Genomic DNA, 18,476 nt, shown 5'->3' on the forward strand with positions numbered 1-18,476 from the left:
CTCCTCCCTGGTCATTTGTCCCATCTTCCGCTTCTTGTAAGCTTCTTTTTTTGTGTTTAAGATCAGCAAGGATTTCACTGTTAAGCCAAGCTGGTCTCCTGCTGTATTTACTATTCTTTCTACACATCAGGATGTTTTTTTTCCTGCAACCTCAATAAGGATATTTTAAAATACAGTTAGCTCTCCTGGACTCCTTTCCCCCTCATGTTATTCTCCCAGGGGATCCTGTCCATCAGTTCCCTGAGGGAGTCAAATTCTGCTTTTCTGAAGTCCAGGGTCCGTATTCTGTCCGTATTCAAGTTAGCTCAAGCATAACTTGAGTTACTGTTGTGAACACCTTTCCTTCATGCTAGTGTCACTAGGAGTTTGTCGGTGCCCAGCTTAAGATATGTATCGCATATATCCGTCGTACTGGAAATGTCCAGTAGGAAGAACTTCCACTTCGGGTATGGAGCTTTATCCAAACATCCTCTCTAATGTGTCCTCCGCAGAGACTCAGAATTCCCTTTTGGATTGTTTGCATCATGCTAAATGTCCTCTTGCAATGTCTCTTTTGAGTCTCTTAAAAGGCAGTATCTCTGTATGCCCTCTGTCATTTTTTTGTTTGTTTGTTTTTTGTGTTTTTGTTAGCAGTCATGTCAGCCAGATGAGTACTGGAACTAGACACTCTCTCCTTAAAGTACTGGTAGTGCATTTTTCATGCTGATAAAGTGGTTCTTGGGGGCAAACCTGGCATTCATCCATGAAGTCAATTCTAGAGTCCATAAATCACAGGAGATAACATGGGACAGGACTAGCGTGTGCTGTCGTTGAAAAGCTGTGGCACACCTGGCATATGGACACTGTGCTAAAGATATGTTTAGTCAAATCCAAAATCTTGAGAAAATCAAGATAATCAGGGCTCTCACATGGCTGTAAGGGACAGAAGTCTTGAAGCCTGAAATATCTAGGTGCATCAGCTAGTGTATGAGACACAAGGCATAGATTGTCTTCACCCATGCCAATTACTGTAGAGTTAGTTGCTGATCAGCATATGAATTAGCCTAGCCTGGGTATGAGGCTCATTAGTGCTTTACTCACCTTTGTGGTACTAGGATTTCTGGGGGCATATCCCATGGTTCTTTAAGCAGCTCAATTTACTGCAGCAATATGCATCTTTCCCAGTGAATTGTGGGAGATCTTGTCTGTCTTTCTGGACATGGTCAGCAGGGTGGATAGTGGGAAGGTCCCTTCTGGCCCTATATATATCTGATTCTGTGAAGACAGTGGGGGGACTATCAGCACTAAGGTAGTTTAGCCTGCGTTCCTACTACAAGTGTTGGCTTACCAGTCAGACTGAAAGCCTGACTTGGGCTTTTGCCTACAGCCCTACATGAACCAGCTAGCAAAGGTTGAAAGAGGTGTGTGCGCGCGTGTGAGGAAAGGATTGTGGTTAGAGGCAATCCCTGAGTAAGAACCATGGCTTACAAAGAGATACCCTAACATCAGTAACTGGCTCTTTGGAAATGTATGCTTCCTAAGAAGATATCTCCCAAACAGCTACCTGGTGGTCTTGTTCATTCACTTATAAAGTACTTTGTAATAGAGGTGCAAACCTGATCTGTTGCTGTCTTCGGGAGGATATTAAATGCTGTAGTGTCGCAGGAACTGCTTTATGCATAGTTGTTTTTGTTTGGTTTTGGTTAAATTGGAAAATTTTCTCACTCTTGGGTACATGCTGATGAAAGTCCATTGTGTAAAGTATAGAAACTACTATGCTGAAACATTTACTACCTACCTGCCAGAAGGAAAATTTTGGGCAAGATCCACAGATAGTGTTGGTTTTGTTTGTTTGTTTTGTTAGCCTTGTAGCTAAAAGAAGGGATCACTGTTTGCTAGGTACCAAAACAAAGTTTTCATGCTTTGTGGTAGGAACTCTCATAGTACTAGTGTTTTACTCAGTAATTTACTCATGTAGACCATGGTTTTCAGCATATTTGTGGAAATGATCTTGGTTGGCAGACTCTTCAGAAGGAGAGGCATATCATTGAGGTAGTCTCTGACGGTTCTGAATTCTTACAGCTTTGGGGGAAGTGAGCATTATAGAATCTGTGGCTCTTGCTGCTAGGAGAAAGGATACTGTTTAGGAATATAGGCATACAATTTTCTTATTGACTAGCTCATCTGATGTGAGGCTGAAAATGCAAACTAACCTTTGTCTCTTGTAAATATCACCAAACTCAGATTGGAAGTTGGGAGAAGGTATAGAATTAGCTAAACAAGAGAGGCTATCAAAACTCATTGTGCTCCAAGGATTCAGGAGGTATAAAACTTAATTCAGAAATACAGAACTATAAATTTCCTGGAAGTTTAATGTTTCTTGCTGTCATAAATGTCAATTAATGCTATTCATAAACTGCTAACCATTTGGAAGAACGTATTGTTAAAATTGAGGCTTCTGCATTTATAATACCTTCCTAAATTAGAGTGGTGGCTTCTCTTGTAGGTGCTGGAAAACAGATATGTTAAACGTTTTGTACTTTCACTTTTAGTTAAATGTGTATAGTATTTTCAGCAGTTATTAGAGAGAGAGATGGAAAATCTGTAATATGAGGACTAGGAAGACTTTCTAGGTATTTTGTTCAATATGTATATTAGAGCTTTCTCTTTAACACACATTTTCATTTTGTTAGAAAAGTGTTTCATTTTTACCGTGAAACATTTAAGTGAACGGTATTTGAGCTGGTAGATCAGATTAAACTTCAAACTAGCAGTAACAATTCTAGAAATAGATTGATGTAGCATAATTTAAAAGCAGGCATTAGAAATTGGTGAGAGTTGTCATTCTGGTATTTTTCAACACATAGATAAAAGAAAAGAGAGAAACTTCCTACAATGCAGGTCGTTTGGTAGTCTTTTTTCTTCTATACATTACTGAACAATGGTGGTTTGTTACTTTCTGCATTTTATTGTGCTTCTGTAATATGAATAACTAGCACATACTAACCCAGGCTAGTTCTTTTTTTCCTTTTTTTTTTTCTTGTTAGCTGTTGTCCTCCTTCCCCACTCCTGCCATCTAGTACATTTTTCTTTCTACTTCCTTTGCCTTGCCTTTTCTTAAAATGGGGGAGCTGTATCTGCCCTCTCTTATGCTGAGTCTTCGCTCTTTACTGTTGTGTTATAAAGTGAGAGTTGATATCTTTCTGGTGTGGCTCTGAGGCTCAGTCATGGGACAAAAGTGGCTTGACAGAGCAACCCTAAATAAGCAAGGCAGTGGAAGTAGGATTATACTGGCAAGGAGGTTATTTCTAACACTGTATGTACGGGGCAGGTCTACACTACAGCAGGGATTGATGCTCTGAGATCAATCCACTGTCTGTCCCTAATGCGGGTTCAGTGAATTTTTTAATTGAAAGAGGTAAAATTAAAACCAGACAAATTGAAACTTCAAAACACCACGTGGCCGTTTATTAACAGGAAGAAAATCGCAGCTTGGGCTGGGGAGGAGCACTTCTACCAAATAACAGTGCTATTAGAACAAGAAATATGTACACAACTTGAAGCAATCTATTTACATTCATTAACAAGGAACCAAATAATTCAAAATGATCTGCTCCTTAAAAATCAAGGTAAATACACCAAATTAAACCAACTGTGCGCACATTAACCAAATATTATAAAATACACCAACAATAGCTATTAACACAACAATTCAGCTTTCATATGCTATATACACACACTTTATACCGAATAAGAACAATATACAGTTCTGCAGAAAAAACTAAGCAAAGCATAGAGTATTCACAGAAAAATTAGAAAGCAAGTACCCTATTCCAAGTGCAGCTGACCAGCAGTACAGACACCAGAAGCATACTGAATCCATAATTCGTAGAAGATAACTTTGAAAAATAAATGTCACGTCCCAAGCCGGCTATATCCGGAGAAGACCCCTGTCTGAAGGGTTGATCAGGTCCTTTAGTCAGTATGTGGGTACTCCTGCAGATTCCGGCACGAGGCATGGTTTTATTCAAAGGCTCTTTTACACTTGTCAAAATCTGATTGGTCCCTAGCTCACCTTCCAGGCTCCGAGCTGGCACCCTCTACGTAGATAGAATCTGCACACGGCACACTAGAAGCTACTAGAAGCTGCACCCAGCACACTAGCATGGTTTTGCACACAACCCTAATCTGACCGTTTGAACTGAACTACGATTGGTCAGATTGCGTCCCTTTGCTCACGGTATGCCGGTGTTATGCACACAGCACTAACCTGACCCCTAGGTGACCAGGCAAAAAGAGCAGGAAACTGCACACGGCGCTCTAATGTTGCACACCGTACCTTAAGATTACACACAGCACCACAGTGTTGCATACGGTACCAGTGTGACCTTTAGATGACCGACAATTGGCCATACAGACACCATGTTAGAATAGAGGCCTTAGGGCTGCGACATCCACCAGCGGTCGATTTAGAGGGTCTAGTAAAGACTTGCCAAATAGACTGTGGGTTGCTCTCCAGTCGACTCTTGTACTCTACCCCCAACAAGAAGAGTAAGGTAAGTCGACAGGAGATTTTTCTCCCATCGACCCCTTGCCCCCTGAGCTGTAGACCCCGCGGTAACTCAGCCTAAGGTATATAGACTCCAGCTATGTTATTCATGTGGCTGGAGTTGCGTAGCGTAGGTCGACTTAACACAGTAGTGTAGACATAGCCACTGTGAGCTGTGGTAGAGGTACTATGAACAGAGTAAAGTTGCCCCACACCTGCTAACATCATACCTGATGTTTCATTACTCTGGGTCCTCGCTGTAGTTTGGGAAGGCTCCTTGTGGATGGGAGAAGAAGAGATGGCTCTCTGAGTCTTTCTCCCAGCAGGGAAACTCTCTGAGATGAATACTTTCCCTAAGGCCCTCTCCACACTGAAGAGAGCTATTAGCTAGCTCCCCCTGCTGGATATGGGGCTTTAAAACATCAGTAAAGAGAAACTAGTATCTACCACTTCAGCAGGCTTGGGGGTGAGTGCTGAGCAGCATCACCAGCGACTCCTCCCTGCTCCCAGGCCTAGTGGGAACAGGGAATCCAAAGGAGGACCTGCAGAGTTGGTAGAGAGGAATACTCCCTAATCAGCTTTCTGATCAAAGGCCGGAATGATCCCTTCCTTTGTTTACACAGTGGGATAGGGAAGTGGGAGCACAGTCTGATGTCCGTGCTGGAAGAGGAAGCCCCTCAGCATGTGCAGGAGATTTTCATTGGCTGTCCTTTGCTCTCATGTTGTTTGATTAGGAAGGCAGCCAACAGAGTTGTCTCCACTGATTCATGCATTTTACTTGTTGGACCTATATGAAGGTCTGAAAACTGTCTTTATAGGGGAAACAAAAAACAACAACAACCCAGAGTTGGCAGTTTGCCAAAGTAGACAGTTAAGATATCCTGTTTAGGCCATGTTTACACAGCATAGACCAGCAGTTCTCAAACTTTGGGTTGGGACCCCAAAGTGGTTCGAGTCCCCATTTTAATGGGTTGCCAATGCCAGCATTAGACTTGCTGGGACTCAGGGTTGAAGGCCAAGCTGCACCCTCGCCCCAGGCAACGGGGCTCAGGCTCCACCCTTGTGGTGCAGTGAAGTTTGAGAACCCATGGTGTAGGTGCTTCCTACATTAATGAAAGGGGTTTTTGCATAGCTGTATGTAATCTACCTCTCTGAGAGGCAGTAACTAGGTGGATGGAGGAAGTCTTCCGTTGATCTAGCTGTGGTGATAGGGTCAACCTAAACAGGTTACACATGGTGCAAAACTTTTCATAGCCTTGAGCAACGTAGCTAGGTTGACCTAAGTTTTAGGTGTATACCAGGCCTAAGCTAGAGAAATTTGGGTTTGCTGCAGGGAAACTGGTCAGGAATAGGTAGGTAGATGTTTGTCTTCCGTGATCACCTACGTACCTATTGGCTCTGGCTACTAAAATCCTCCACCACATCTTCAGTATTTTGCCTTCAAAGGTGGTCTGTGGAGGTGCAATGTACTTTTACCCCGGTCCCCAGACATTTTATTTGAGTGTTGTGGCATACCTGTTTCCTTTTTTAAATACATACTTTTGCACACTCCAAGATCCACCAGTTAAGTGTACGCTTCATCTCTAGGATGTTCTAGTGATACCCCATAACTTGCACTTAATTAGATGTGTATACAGGTCTAGTGTAAAAAAAAAAAAAAAGTGTGTGCATATGTTCACCACATATGTGTATTGTGTTTTTTTTTATAACTTGTGGAACTGATTCCTGTTGACTCCTTACAAGTAGCATAGGAGTCTAGAAGTGCACTGACATTGGTTGGAGAACATTAGAATTTTACTTGTTGCAATAGCTAATTTGCATTGAAATATTGGTCATGCAAGATGCCTAAAGATAGTATTCGTGGTGTTTGATTTAATATATGTAAACATCCAGGATATTTTGTCTGTTTCAGATGATAAAAAAGACATTGACCATGAAACAGTGGTGGAAGAACAGATCATTGGCGAGAACTCTCCACCTGATTACTCAGAGTACATGACAGGAAAGAAACTTCCTCCTGGAGGGATACCTGGCATTGACCTTTCAGACCCCAAGCAGCTAGCTGAATTTGCTAGGTAAGTCACAAAAGAGCATCTGTTAAATCTAAAATGACAATCATTCCATTGTTTTCTTAAATAAAACCTTCAAAAAACATCAATACTAGCTGTCAAATTACTTTGCCTGACTCCATTGTTTCCTAGATTACTTCACGTAAAGAGCCTGTGAAACAAGCAGTTAGAGTAACAGGAACTTGGGTCCATAACACAGTATTCTCAATATTTTGTTTCCATTTCCCAAATGTTATAGTCTTTGTTTTTAAATATTTAATTTTTATCAATGCCAGATAATTTTTTGTTTTACTCTTTAGTCTTTGTGGCGGACAGGAATCGGATACCTTGAGAAGTTACATCTTTACACATGTCCTTACTATTGCTGTTTTGAAGGATTACCTGAGGCTAAAAATACATTTGAGTGAGAGGTGGCTACTTCCTTATTAGATTTGACAAATCAAACATGCGACACTCAAAAGTTGTCTAGTACAATAAGAACAGGCCAGTAGTGGTGTTAATTTTATTTTCATTCTTGACCACCTCAACCCCTATCAGTGTTTGTGGGTTCTACAACTTGCTCCACTACATCAAATTTAGTTTTCAACAGTTGAAAAGCTGTACAAAACCAATCCATTGATCCTTTTTTTCTTAGTAATGGAAAATATCTTTTGTATTGTGTTTATCGCAAAAAACCTTAACATGAGGGGAGGGAAAAGGGTTGCATAGTCAGTACTTAAAAGTTTAGGAAACATCAGTTCAGGTTGCCTGTGCAATCTTAATTTGGCCCATCATGCATATACATTATGATACAGCATCTAATTACATGATCACGCACTGGTTGAGTGTATAGCATCCTTAATTGTGGCATTTCCTAAACTCTGAGCATTTGAGTAATCTTGTTTTTAAAACTGAAATATTAGCCCATGTGGTATGGTACCACATGATTTGTGCAGGGCTTGGGGAATATTAGATCCACAGCCCAGGTTTCTACCACTTGAGACAATAGTGAAATTAGTAGCAAGTAGTCAGCTGTTACCTCTGTATGGGCCAGCCACTAGAGGGGGAAGAGATGTACAGTAGAACCTGAGTTACAAACACCAGAGTCATGAACTGACCAGTCAACCACATACCTCATTTGGAACTGGAAGTACACAACCAGGCAGCAACAGAGACCAAAAAAAAAAGCAAGTACAGTACTGTGTTAGACGTAACCTGCTAAAAAAAAAATGGAAAGCAACATTTTTATTCTGCATAGTAAAGCTTCAAAGTTGTATTAAGTCACTTTCAGTTGTAAACTTTTGAAATAACCGTAAAGTTTCATACAGTTACTAGCAGTCTCCAGTTCCCAAGGTGTTTATAACTCTGAGGTTCTACTGTAACTTCTGCCAGTGGGATTCACAGCTGTTTGCTAGACAGCAGGGGAATACTGGTTTCCATTCCAGGTTTTGGTGGGGAGTGTACGTAGATCCTTCTGTCTCTGTTCCCTCTGCTCCTGTTCCCCTTCCACAGTCTACCTCTGCTATTGTCATCCCCTTACGCTGCTTCAGTGCTAGCAGAGTAGCACTGAGAAAACAGTATATAGTCTTTCTGCTGTTTCTGGTATCAAAGTTCCTCCCAGCTGCTGGGGAGACACAACTGTTGGGAAAAATGTTTGTCTCTATGGTGAGGCATGCTCAAAATTTGAGGATGACGTATGTGCAGTTCAGCTGGCCTGTAGAAACTGCTTGGCAATAGAGTATGCTCAGTGCATATAAAATCTGACTGTAAGGCTGACAGCTTCTACCAGCTTTTACCGAAAATGTCCAAACTGCAATTTTCCCCCCTCCCCCCAAAATTCTGATATGTTGGCCAAATTTGTGCAGACTTTCACAAGGATAGCAAAAGGTACATTGCTGACACGATTGGAGCATGGATTTGAAAGCATCTCAAATGTTGGTAAGAATTTTTTAATATGGGCAAAAATATCTATTTTTCCTGTCCTGATGCTAGTGTCAGGAAGGAGTTACAATTCAGCCAGTGCGTGCGCAAAAAAAACCAAACAAACCTATCTGCTGAAAATGCATAACTTCTGTCAATACATAATAATTTAGCTCATCGGTAAGAGAGAACAATGCTGACCATCCTCAAGGCGCCCCCAGATATCTGTAAGCATTCATTCTTACCCTTCCCCACCCTATCTCTTCGCCCCGGAAGTAGTCACAGATAACTGATGTAATCAAAATGGGTCTATAAATATGTATTGTTCCTACTATTATCTTTTTTAAAAGTTATTTTTCTTTATAACAATGTGTGCCCCTATAAATACAAAATAAATGCAAATAAATTAATAAAATAATGTATATAACTGGCTACTATGGCACCATATTTTTAAAGCTGCTTGCCATTCTTCCCAATACCATAAATAAACCCTCTTCAATATAATCTGTGCTTGCCAAATTCTTTTAAAAATTGCCTAACACTAGGAAATGTTTCAACTGTGGGATTTTTTTTAATTTATTTTTTGAACTTTTTTTTCCAGTAAGTCAGCCTGCAGCAGACATGAGAGTTCAGCCTGAACTTTAACTATAGGTGGTTCCACCTGTGTGACTTATATTTCATAATTACTTATGAAGTGTTGGTGTATATATTCATCATAATAAACTAATTTCAAAAAAATAAGATTGTTACAAGAAAAACACTTACTTTGATCTTAACTTATGTCAGTATTATCTAGAATTTTTGTTAAAGCAAGTTTAGTTCTATATGCTATCCTGCCTATACATATTGCTGTGGGTTGCATCCATCAGGCTAGTTATCTGGGTGTTCATTTGTTTTTTAAATGAATTTAAATGTTTGATTCTGTTGTGCTGCTTTATAACTGAGTGTGATTACCTGCTACAGAATCTATTTAATACTCTTCTGGATTTTTTTTAATGTGAATTATTCTTGCAAATACTGGATGTTGCTATGTTGTGGCTTGTCTGACTACTCAAACTGTTCTCTTACTGATGAATTGTCTGTCAGGGTTATTTTTTTGAGGTTTTTAGCTTTAACTGCCACATGGATTCTGTTGGGTCTTCACTAAAAAGAATGTACTGCATATGTTATCTTACAGAGAAAAGGAGACTTGTTATGAACTAACTTTTTTGCTATCATAAAATTTTTAGCAAGTAGCATTATAAATCAGGCAAATTAAGTTTATGAGCATACAATTGCTATTCCTTGAAGTCACTTATGTTTTTACATTTATTCCATCTGTTTTTATACTGGAGCCATTCCTGTGGTATCTGAACACCTTAGGAATGCTATCAAAATTGACAAGCCTCAAACTTGACTTACCAACCATTGTGTGTTCATCACAGTCAGGAAAACTCAATCATGTCACTGCCTGCTAGTATAATTGTGTTGTATATGAAGAATAGGATGGACAAAACCTTCCTAAAACAGTGAACGCTTAGAGGTTTTCAGTCAGTAGAGAATCACTTTCAAGAAATCTCTTCTTTTTGTTACCACCTTTGCTGTTGTAAAGTTTATAGGGCCAGTTTTAGAGAGAACTAATGACAATGTGTATAATTCAGTTTTATAAAACTATGAATGGATGGCACAGGAAACAAGTCCTAGTCTTCTGATGCCCATGCATTTCTGTTTAGGGCCTCAGTCCTGTTTTGTTTGGGTCAATGTGGGGGCAGGGAAATCAACTTGTATGATGCAGGATCAAGCTCTAATTTTCCCTTGGTTAAAGTTTACTACTGATTCAGTTTTTACCTTGATTAAGATACCCAAGTGCAAGGAAAGGGAACTGTAGTACAAAACAGAGAGAGAATAAAAAGTGAGAGAATTGAAATTTGACAATTGATTAGGGCATATGAAGGGCTTGGCGGCTTGTTTTTGCTACAGTAGCAAATGGTCATATTTAGTGTGTGGTTTCTCAGTTGTAGTGACTTAAGGATTTCTAAAATTTTACTCATCTAGTAATATTTTGAAAGTGACAGTGAACTTTGAAATCCAGTCAATTTAAAGAATTGACGAAGTAATTTATGGTACCAAATCTACCCTTGAATCCCACTGGCAGTTTTCATGGTTTAAGAATCCAGTCATATTTTACTAGCTTTAAAAATGTTTTCTCTTCCTTGTTGCTGTGTACAAGATACACACAGACTTAAAGGGGAAATGGGAAAACTGGCTAGACAGTGTTATGTAGGGCTGCTGTGTTTGCCTCCATTCCTTAAATTGATAGGAGGATGTGCAGTAGTGATTTGCAGAAATCACTGTAACAGCTTCACTATTGAGGCATCTTATTGATCCTCAAGAACGAAGTTCTGAGGCTAAGGTTCACTTCCAAACCCACAGGCAACTGTGGGTCAGCTAACACTATAGGTGCCCTTGAGTAACATAGCAGAAGTCTTTTTCGTGCTCCTCTGTAATAAACTCTGCTACTCAAGCCTTTATGTTGGCATTGCAGTTACGTTTAGTGGTCAACTTCAGACAAGCTTCCAGTATTTAGGACATTCTCCTATCACTTTTTTTTAAAGATTCCATTTCATTTACTCTCTTTTAATATCTAATCTCTGTTGAGAGCATGTGTTGCTGTTACAGTGAGTAGCCAGATTGTCCCTTAAAATGTATTTCCCCTATAGCTTGTGGTAGTGGTGGTTGTTCCTTTGTCTCTGATGTATGGAGCTGGAATTTTGGACCCTTGGTTAAACCTTGCAGGAACTAGTACAGCTATGCCTGACAGTAGTTCATAAGTTCTAAAATTGCTGAAAATATTGCACACCTCTACCCTGATATAATGCGGTCCATGGGAGCTGAAAAATCTCACTGTGTTATAGGTGAGACCACGTTACATCAGGTTAGGGAGAGGAACCGCTCCCCACCCCAGCTCACCTTCGCTCTGCCTCCTCCCTGAGCGCGCTGCCGCTGCTCTGCTTCTCCCTCCCTTCCAGACTTGCAATGCTAATCAGCTGTTTGGCCCAGCAAGCCTGGAAGGGAGTGGGGAGAAGAAACAGAGTGGCGATGGGGCGCTCGGGAGGATGTGGAGATGAGCTGGAGTGGGGAGCAGTTCCTCTGTGCCCCCCCAACTTGCGGCCCCCCTGCCCCACCTCACCTCCGCCTCCTCCCACAAGTGCACCACAGCTCTGCTTCTCCCTCCCAGGCTTGCTGCGTCAATCAGCTGTTTGGCACAGTAAACCTGGGAGGGAGGAGAAGTGGCGCTGCGGCGAACTTGTGGGAGGAGGCAGAGAGGTGGTGAGCTGGGGTGGGGAGGGCTGCAGCAAGTAATGCAGGCACAGAGGAACTGCTTGTCGTAACACAAATTCGGCTATAATGAGGTAAAGCAGCGCTGTCCCCCGGAACGCTGCTTTACCGCATTATATCCAAATTCACGTTATATAGGAATGCATTATATCGGGGTAGAGGTGTATGTAACAAGTTGCATCAGAATAATGTAATCTGTTGGGTAGCACTGTCCAGCTAAGGCATATTCTGACATGAATGGATGCATAAACTTGTCACTTCCAAATCTTTATGCAGGGTTTATGAAGAGTGCTGGCATTATTTGTGTTAAACAGGACCAGAAAATGTAAATAACTATATACCTCAAACAGTGTAACTGATGGCAGATTTTTCTCTCTTTGGTTTGCTTATTACAGGCTCACAATTCTGTTTGGGGGTTTAAAATGTGAATGATTTTTAAGCTCTTTACATTGTCTACTATTTAATAGATAAAATCTATAGGAGTGTATGTCTTTGCATGGGATGGTGAGAATCCCTTTAAATGAAAGACTAAAATGGAGCATTTTCTAAATTTGCTGTTAAGCAAAACTTACGCTGAAGTGCAACAATTCCATGATTGTCTGGTACTAGAACCTAGTGGAAGTAAATAAACAGTAGCTGTAATTCTGGCAGTTATGAACAGTGGTGGCTTATTTTTTCCCCTTTTCTTTAAAAATAAATTTTTGCTTAAACGTAAGTTGGCCTCTGATTTTTTTTCTAAGCACTGTTAATGTGGCTGAACTGCTTAGAAACAGCAAAAGTACAAATGAAGAAAGAGGAAGTAAAATGTGAAGAAAGAAAAAGGGGAAAGTATAACAGGTGGGAAGTTGCCACAGCCCTGAGTCTTAGTCATAACGTTCTTCCTTGTTTAGCTTCTCCCTTTTGGCGCCTCTGTTCTTTCATTCACACTTCTTTCTCCTCTTCTGCATGCCATCCAAGCAGTAATCCTCTTCCTCTCCTGCATCCCCTTCACGCCTTCCTAGTGCACTCATTGAATAAGGGCCAGAGTGGCAACTCTCCTTGCAATTGACCCCCACCTCCCAGAATTGATAGAGCAAAGGGGAGGAAACTATTTTAGCCATTGGTCATGTCAACCACTGCCACTTCTGCCACCAACTGAAGTGCTCTGGGCACTTCATCCATGGAATGAGGGCAGGCCTACACTATAGAATTACTTTGCTATAATTACATTGATCAGAGGTGTGACTTTTTCACACCTCTGAGTGACGTACTTACAGCGACCTAAGCGCCAGTGTAGATGGCGCTATGTCAACGGGAGAGCTGCTCTTGACCACATAGCTACTGCTTCTCGTGGAGGTGGATTAACTACGCTAACAGGAGAATTCTCTCCCATTGGTGTAGAGAGCTTCATGAAAGCACTACAGATGCAGTTTTGAGTGTAAACCTGCCCTTAGTCTCCTAGGTTAATAGCCTTAAAGACATCTGTGATTGTTATGCTTGAGTGGGTTTTTTCTCACAAAAAAAGCTTGTTTCCTCACAAAAATGGGTGCTGCTTCTTCGAGTGATTGCTCATATCCATTCCAGTTAGGTGTGCATACCGTGGTGCACGCTCGTCGGAAGCTTTTTACCCTAGCAACTCCAGTGCGTCGGCAAGGTCGCCTCCTGGAGTGGCGCCGGATATGTACCCCTGCTGACCCGACCGCTCCTCAGTTCTTTCTTATCGCCCGTGTCGGTCATTGGAACAGTGGAGAGCGGCTTAGCTGTCCTCCACTTCCCTAGCTTCTCCTTGTTCATTTGATCTCTTGTTGTATATAGTTGACTTAGTCTATAGTGTAATTAGTTTTATAGTTATTAGATAGTTAGTGTATATAGTTTAGCGGGGCTTGGGCATTAGCCCTTCCCCGCATCCGGTGCCGGGGCCCATGCCCGGTTCACCGGGGTTTAAACCGTGCTCAGCCTGTAAAAAGCCGATGCCCACGAGCAATCCCCATGACTCTTGCCTAAAGCGCCTCGGGGAATCGCACATCTCTGACAAGTGCCGCATTTGCAAGGCCTTTAAGCCGCGGACAAAAAAGGAGAAGGACTTTTGCTTGAAGACCCTCCTTATGGAGGCAGCCCTGAACCCCCCGTCCTCGGCACCGAGCGCTGACAGCGCTCCTCCGGCACCGGACTGCGCCGGCTCCGCCAAGACACCTCGGCATCGGCCTTCTCCGGCACAGGGACCTGATCGGAGGCTCTCAGCTTCCTCCACACCTTCAACGCAGACTCGTTCGGATCGCCTGGCACCAACAACTGTGGTATCGTTGACTCCGGTCTCGCGAGGGCCGTCGACTCCGGTCCTTGAGAGCTCCCCGCCAAGGTCTGTGGTTGAGCTTATGGTCCCCTCCCCACCGGAGACATTCTTCTCAGCCAGGGACCTTATCGCTATGACTGAGTCTGCCCTGCCTCAAGCCCCGGCACCGCCGGTGCGGGTTCTGCATTCCAGAGGCAAGCCAGCTGCTATGAGACCTCCTTCACTGGAATCGTCAAGCCGGCACATCTCAGTCCAGGTCCCAGCACCACTCGCAGTCCCATGGAAGGTCCCGGTCTAGATGCCACTCACAGTCCCGGCATTGCTCACCTAGGCGGTACTGGTCGTACTCCCGGCACAGATCCACCTCTCGTACTGCCCGGTACTCTCGGTACTGCTCCAGCTCTAGGCACTGCTCCCGGCACCGAGACTCTCGTAGCCGGTCCCACCGCAGACATTCGAGGTCCAGGTCGACTTCCCGGCACCGCGCTGGTTGCAGGGCCTGATCTCGGTCTCGGCACCGATATGATTCCCGGTACCGATCTCCAGCGACGAGAGTGAAGGACTCATACCAGCCTCGCTCAGCTCCTCCATGGCCATCCCGACACCCGTCCGTGTCTTCTCAGGCGGATAGTGCATACGCCCCAGACACCGACGTGCCTGCTGCATTATTCCATGAGCCCCAGCCTCAAGATCATGGACTGCAGCAGTGGGGTTTCTGGATGCCTTGGGCGTACCATCAGGCCCAAGGCTCTCACCCAGATCCATCACGCTTGGCCACCTCAGAAAACAGGGTGCCGGAAGCCACGATCACCCTGTCATAAACAGATAGCTAAGGGTTAATGTCTCTTACACCTGGAAAGAGGTAACCTGAAGCACCTGACCAGAGGACCAATCAGGAAACCAGACTTTTTCAGGTCTGGGTGGAGGGAAGTTTGTGTCTGAGTTCTTTGTCTTGTGCCTGTCTCTCTCTCGGCTATGGGAGGATTTCTGTCTCTTGCTTTCTAATCTTCTGTTTCCCAGTTGTAAGTACAAAAGATCAGATAGTGAGTTATGTTTTTTTGTATTTTACATGTGTGTAGTTGCTGGAGTGTTTTGAATTGTATTCTTTTTGAATAAGGCTGTTTATTCATATTTCTTTTAAGCAATTGACCCTGTATTTGTCACCTTAATACAGAGAAACCATTTTTTATGTAATTTTCTTTCTTTTTAAGACCTGTTGAAGTTTTTCTTTAGTGGGGAAACTCCAGGGAATTGAGTCTGTGCTCACCAGGGAATTGGTGGGAGGAAGAAGTCAGGGGGAAATCTGTGTGTGTTAGATTTACTAGCCTGACTTTGCATTCCCTCTGGGTGAGGGGAGAAGAGAGATTAGCTCTCTGTACTTCTGTTTTCCAAGGCTGGAAACGGGGAGGGTGGAATCCCTCTGTTTAGATTCACGGAGCTTGCTTCTGTGTGTCCCTCCAGGAACACCTGGAGGGAGGAAGGGAAAAGGTTTATTTCCCTTTGTTGTGAGACTCAAGGGATTTGGGTCTTGGGGTCCCCAGGGAAGGTTTGGGGGGACCAGAGTGCCCCCAAACACTCTAATTTTTTGGGTGGTGGCAGCTTTACCAGGTCCAAGCTGGTAACTAAGCTTGGAGGTTTTCATGCTAACTCCCATATTTTGGACGCTAAGGTCCAAATCTGGGACTAGGTTATGATATACCATATCACCACCCAAAAAATTAGAGTGTTTGGGGGCACTCTGGTCCCCCCAAACCTTCCCTGGGGACCCCAAGACCCAAATCCCTTGAGTCTCACAACAAAGGGAAATAAACCTTTTCCCTTCCCCCCTCCAGGTGTTCCTGGAGGGACACACAGAAGCAAGCTCTGTGAATCTAAACAGAGGGATTCCACCCTCCCCGTTTCCAGCCTTGGAAAACAGAAGTACCGAGAGCTAATCTCTCTTCCCCCCTCACCCAGAGGGAATGCAAAGTCAGGCTAGTAAATCTAACACACACAGATTTCCCCCTGACTTCTTCCTCCCACCAATTCCCTGGTGAGCACAGACTCAATTCCCTGGAGTTTCCCCACTAAAGAAAAACTTCAACAGGTCTTAAAAAGAAAGAAAATTACATAAAAAATGGTTTCTCTGTATTAAGGTGACAAATACAGGGTCAATTGCTTAAAAGAAATATGAATAAACAGCCTTATTCAAAAAGAATACAATTCAAAGCACTCCAGCAACTACACACATGTAAAATACAAAAAAACATATAACTCACTATCTGATCTTTTGTACTTACAACTGGGAAACAGAAGATTAGAAAGCAAGAGACAGAAATCCTCCCATAGCCGAGAGAGAGACAGGCACAAGACAAAGAACTCAGACACAAACTTCCCTCCACCCAGACCTGAAAAAGTCTGGTTTCCTGATTGGTCCTCTGGTCAGGTGCTTCAGGTTACCTCTTTCCAAGTGTAAGAGACATTAACGCTTAGCTATCTGTTTATGACACACCCGCCCTCCTCCTCCTCCTCCTATGGAGGAAGGGTTGACCCAGCCTCAGGACTCCGAGCTCCCCAGGGAGACAAACGATCCACCAGGTGAAGCCCTCATCAGACCCGCTTGTTCTAGGTCTCTCCTCTTCATCCTCCCCTGACAAGGCTGTAGCTGGAACCTCATCAGTCGGCCCTCCACCAATTGACCTCAGGGCCCACCAGGACCTCCTCAGGCATGTTGAACAAAATATGAATTTGCAGGCCGAGGAGGTCCCAGAGGTACAGGACCCAGTGGTGGACATTTTGTCATCAGATGCCCCCACTAGAGTGGCTCTTCCCTTCATTAACACCATACAGGCCAATGCCACTACGATCTGGCAGTCTCCGGCCTCCATCCCACCTGCTGCGTGAGGTGTAGAGCGTAAATACATGGTGCCCTCCAAGGGCTATGAATATCTCTATGTCCACCCTCCTCCTTGCTCCCTCGTTGTCCAGTCCATTAACGAGAGGGAGCACCATGGCCAGCAGGCTCCAGCCCCTAAATCAAAGGACGCGAGACGCATGGACTTGCTAGGGCGCAAAGTGTATTCCGCAGGGGCACTCCAACTCCGTGTTTCCAATCAGCAAGCCCTCCTTAGCCGCTATAGTTACAACACCTGGGTGGCAGCGGACAAATTTAAGGCGTTGCTTCTGCAGGACGCACAACAGGAGTTCTCGGCGATCCTCAATGAAGGAAAGAAGATGGCAAGAACTTCCCTCCATGCTTCCCTGGACGCCCCGGACTCAGCTGCCAGGACTCTGGTCTCTGGTGTGGCTATACACCGTATCTTGTGGCTGCAGGTCTCTGGCCTCCCCCTGGAGCTCCAACACTCTATCCAAGATCTTCCATTTGAGGGCCAAGGGCTGTTCTCGGACAAAAACTGACCCTAGGCTGTAGAGCCTAAAAGACAACAGGGTCATTATGCGCTCATTAGGTATGCACATGCCAGTGACTCAGCGCAGGCCCTTCTGGCCCCAACCGCACTGCCCTTACCCTCAGCCCCGGCAGAGGCAAGACTTTGCCAGACGGCGAGGCAGAACCAGTTGCCGAAGGCAATCGGGCAGCCAAGGAGGCCAAAACCAAAGCTCCTCCAAGCCTTCCTCAGGGCCAAAGCCTTCCTTTTGAAGGTGCGCCCGAGGGCGTTGTACCAGTTTCTCTAAAGGATCCGTCCCATCCTTTCTCCAAGCATCTTTCCTTTTTTCCTCCCTGCGTGGTCCCAGCTAATGTCAGATCGCTGGGTCTTACGCACGCTGGAATTTGGATACCACCTCCAATTTATTTCAACCCCCCCTTCCACCCTCGTCCCTCTTCAGGGACCCCTCTCATGAGCAACTCCTCATACAGGAGGTGCAAATGCTCCTCGCCAAAGGAGCCATAGAGGAGGTACCGGAGCACGAGCGGGGCAAGGGGTTTTACTCCCACTACTTCCTAATCCCCAAGGCAAAGGGAGGTCTCAGACCTATCCTCGATCTGCAGGAACTCAACAGATCATGATAAAGTTGAAGTTCCGTATGGTATCCCTGGGGACCATTATCCCATCCCTGGATCCTGGAGACTGGTAATGCCGCCCTCGACATGAAAGATGCCTACCTCCACATAGCCATCTTCCCACCTCACAGGAGGTTCCTCCGGTTCGTGGCCAACCGCCAGCATTTTCAGTTCACGGTCCTCCCGTTCGGCCTCTCTACAGCCCCAAGTGTATTCACCAAATGTATGGCTGTAGTCGCCGCCCACCTCCGCCGCAGTCGGATACATGTGTTTTCGTATCTAGACGACTGGCTCATCTGAGGGACCTCTGAGGCGCGAGTCTTCAGTCACGTCCACATTGCCAAGGACCTTTTCCTACATCTAGGTCTAATGATCAATGCGGAAAAATCG

At 44.1% G+C, this 18,476-nt stretch overlaps 1 protein-coding gene across 1 annotated transcript in view; it reads left to right on the plus strand.

Moving 5' to 3' along the window:
• Positions 1 to 18,476, plus strand: part of YY1 (YY1 transcription factor) — a 51,638-nt gene that overhangs the window by 13,727 nt on the left and 19,435 nt on the right. Inside the window, exon 2 of the mRNA XM_050954216.1 lies at positions 6,441 to 6,603. Coding sequence (XP_050810173.1) covers positions 6,441 to 6,603 — 163 coding nt within the window. The remainder of the gene's footprint in view (positions 1 to 6,440; positions 6,604 to 18,476) is intronic.

The sequence above is a fragment of the Gopherus flavomarginatus genome, chromosome 5, assembly GCF_025201925.1.
Source record: "Gopherus flavomarginatus isolate rGopFla2 chromosome 5, rGopFla2.mat.asm, whole genome shotgun sequence".
NCBI classification, from domain to species: Eukaryota; Metazoa; Chordata; order Testudines; family Testudinidae; genus Gopherus; species Gopherus flavomarginatus.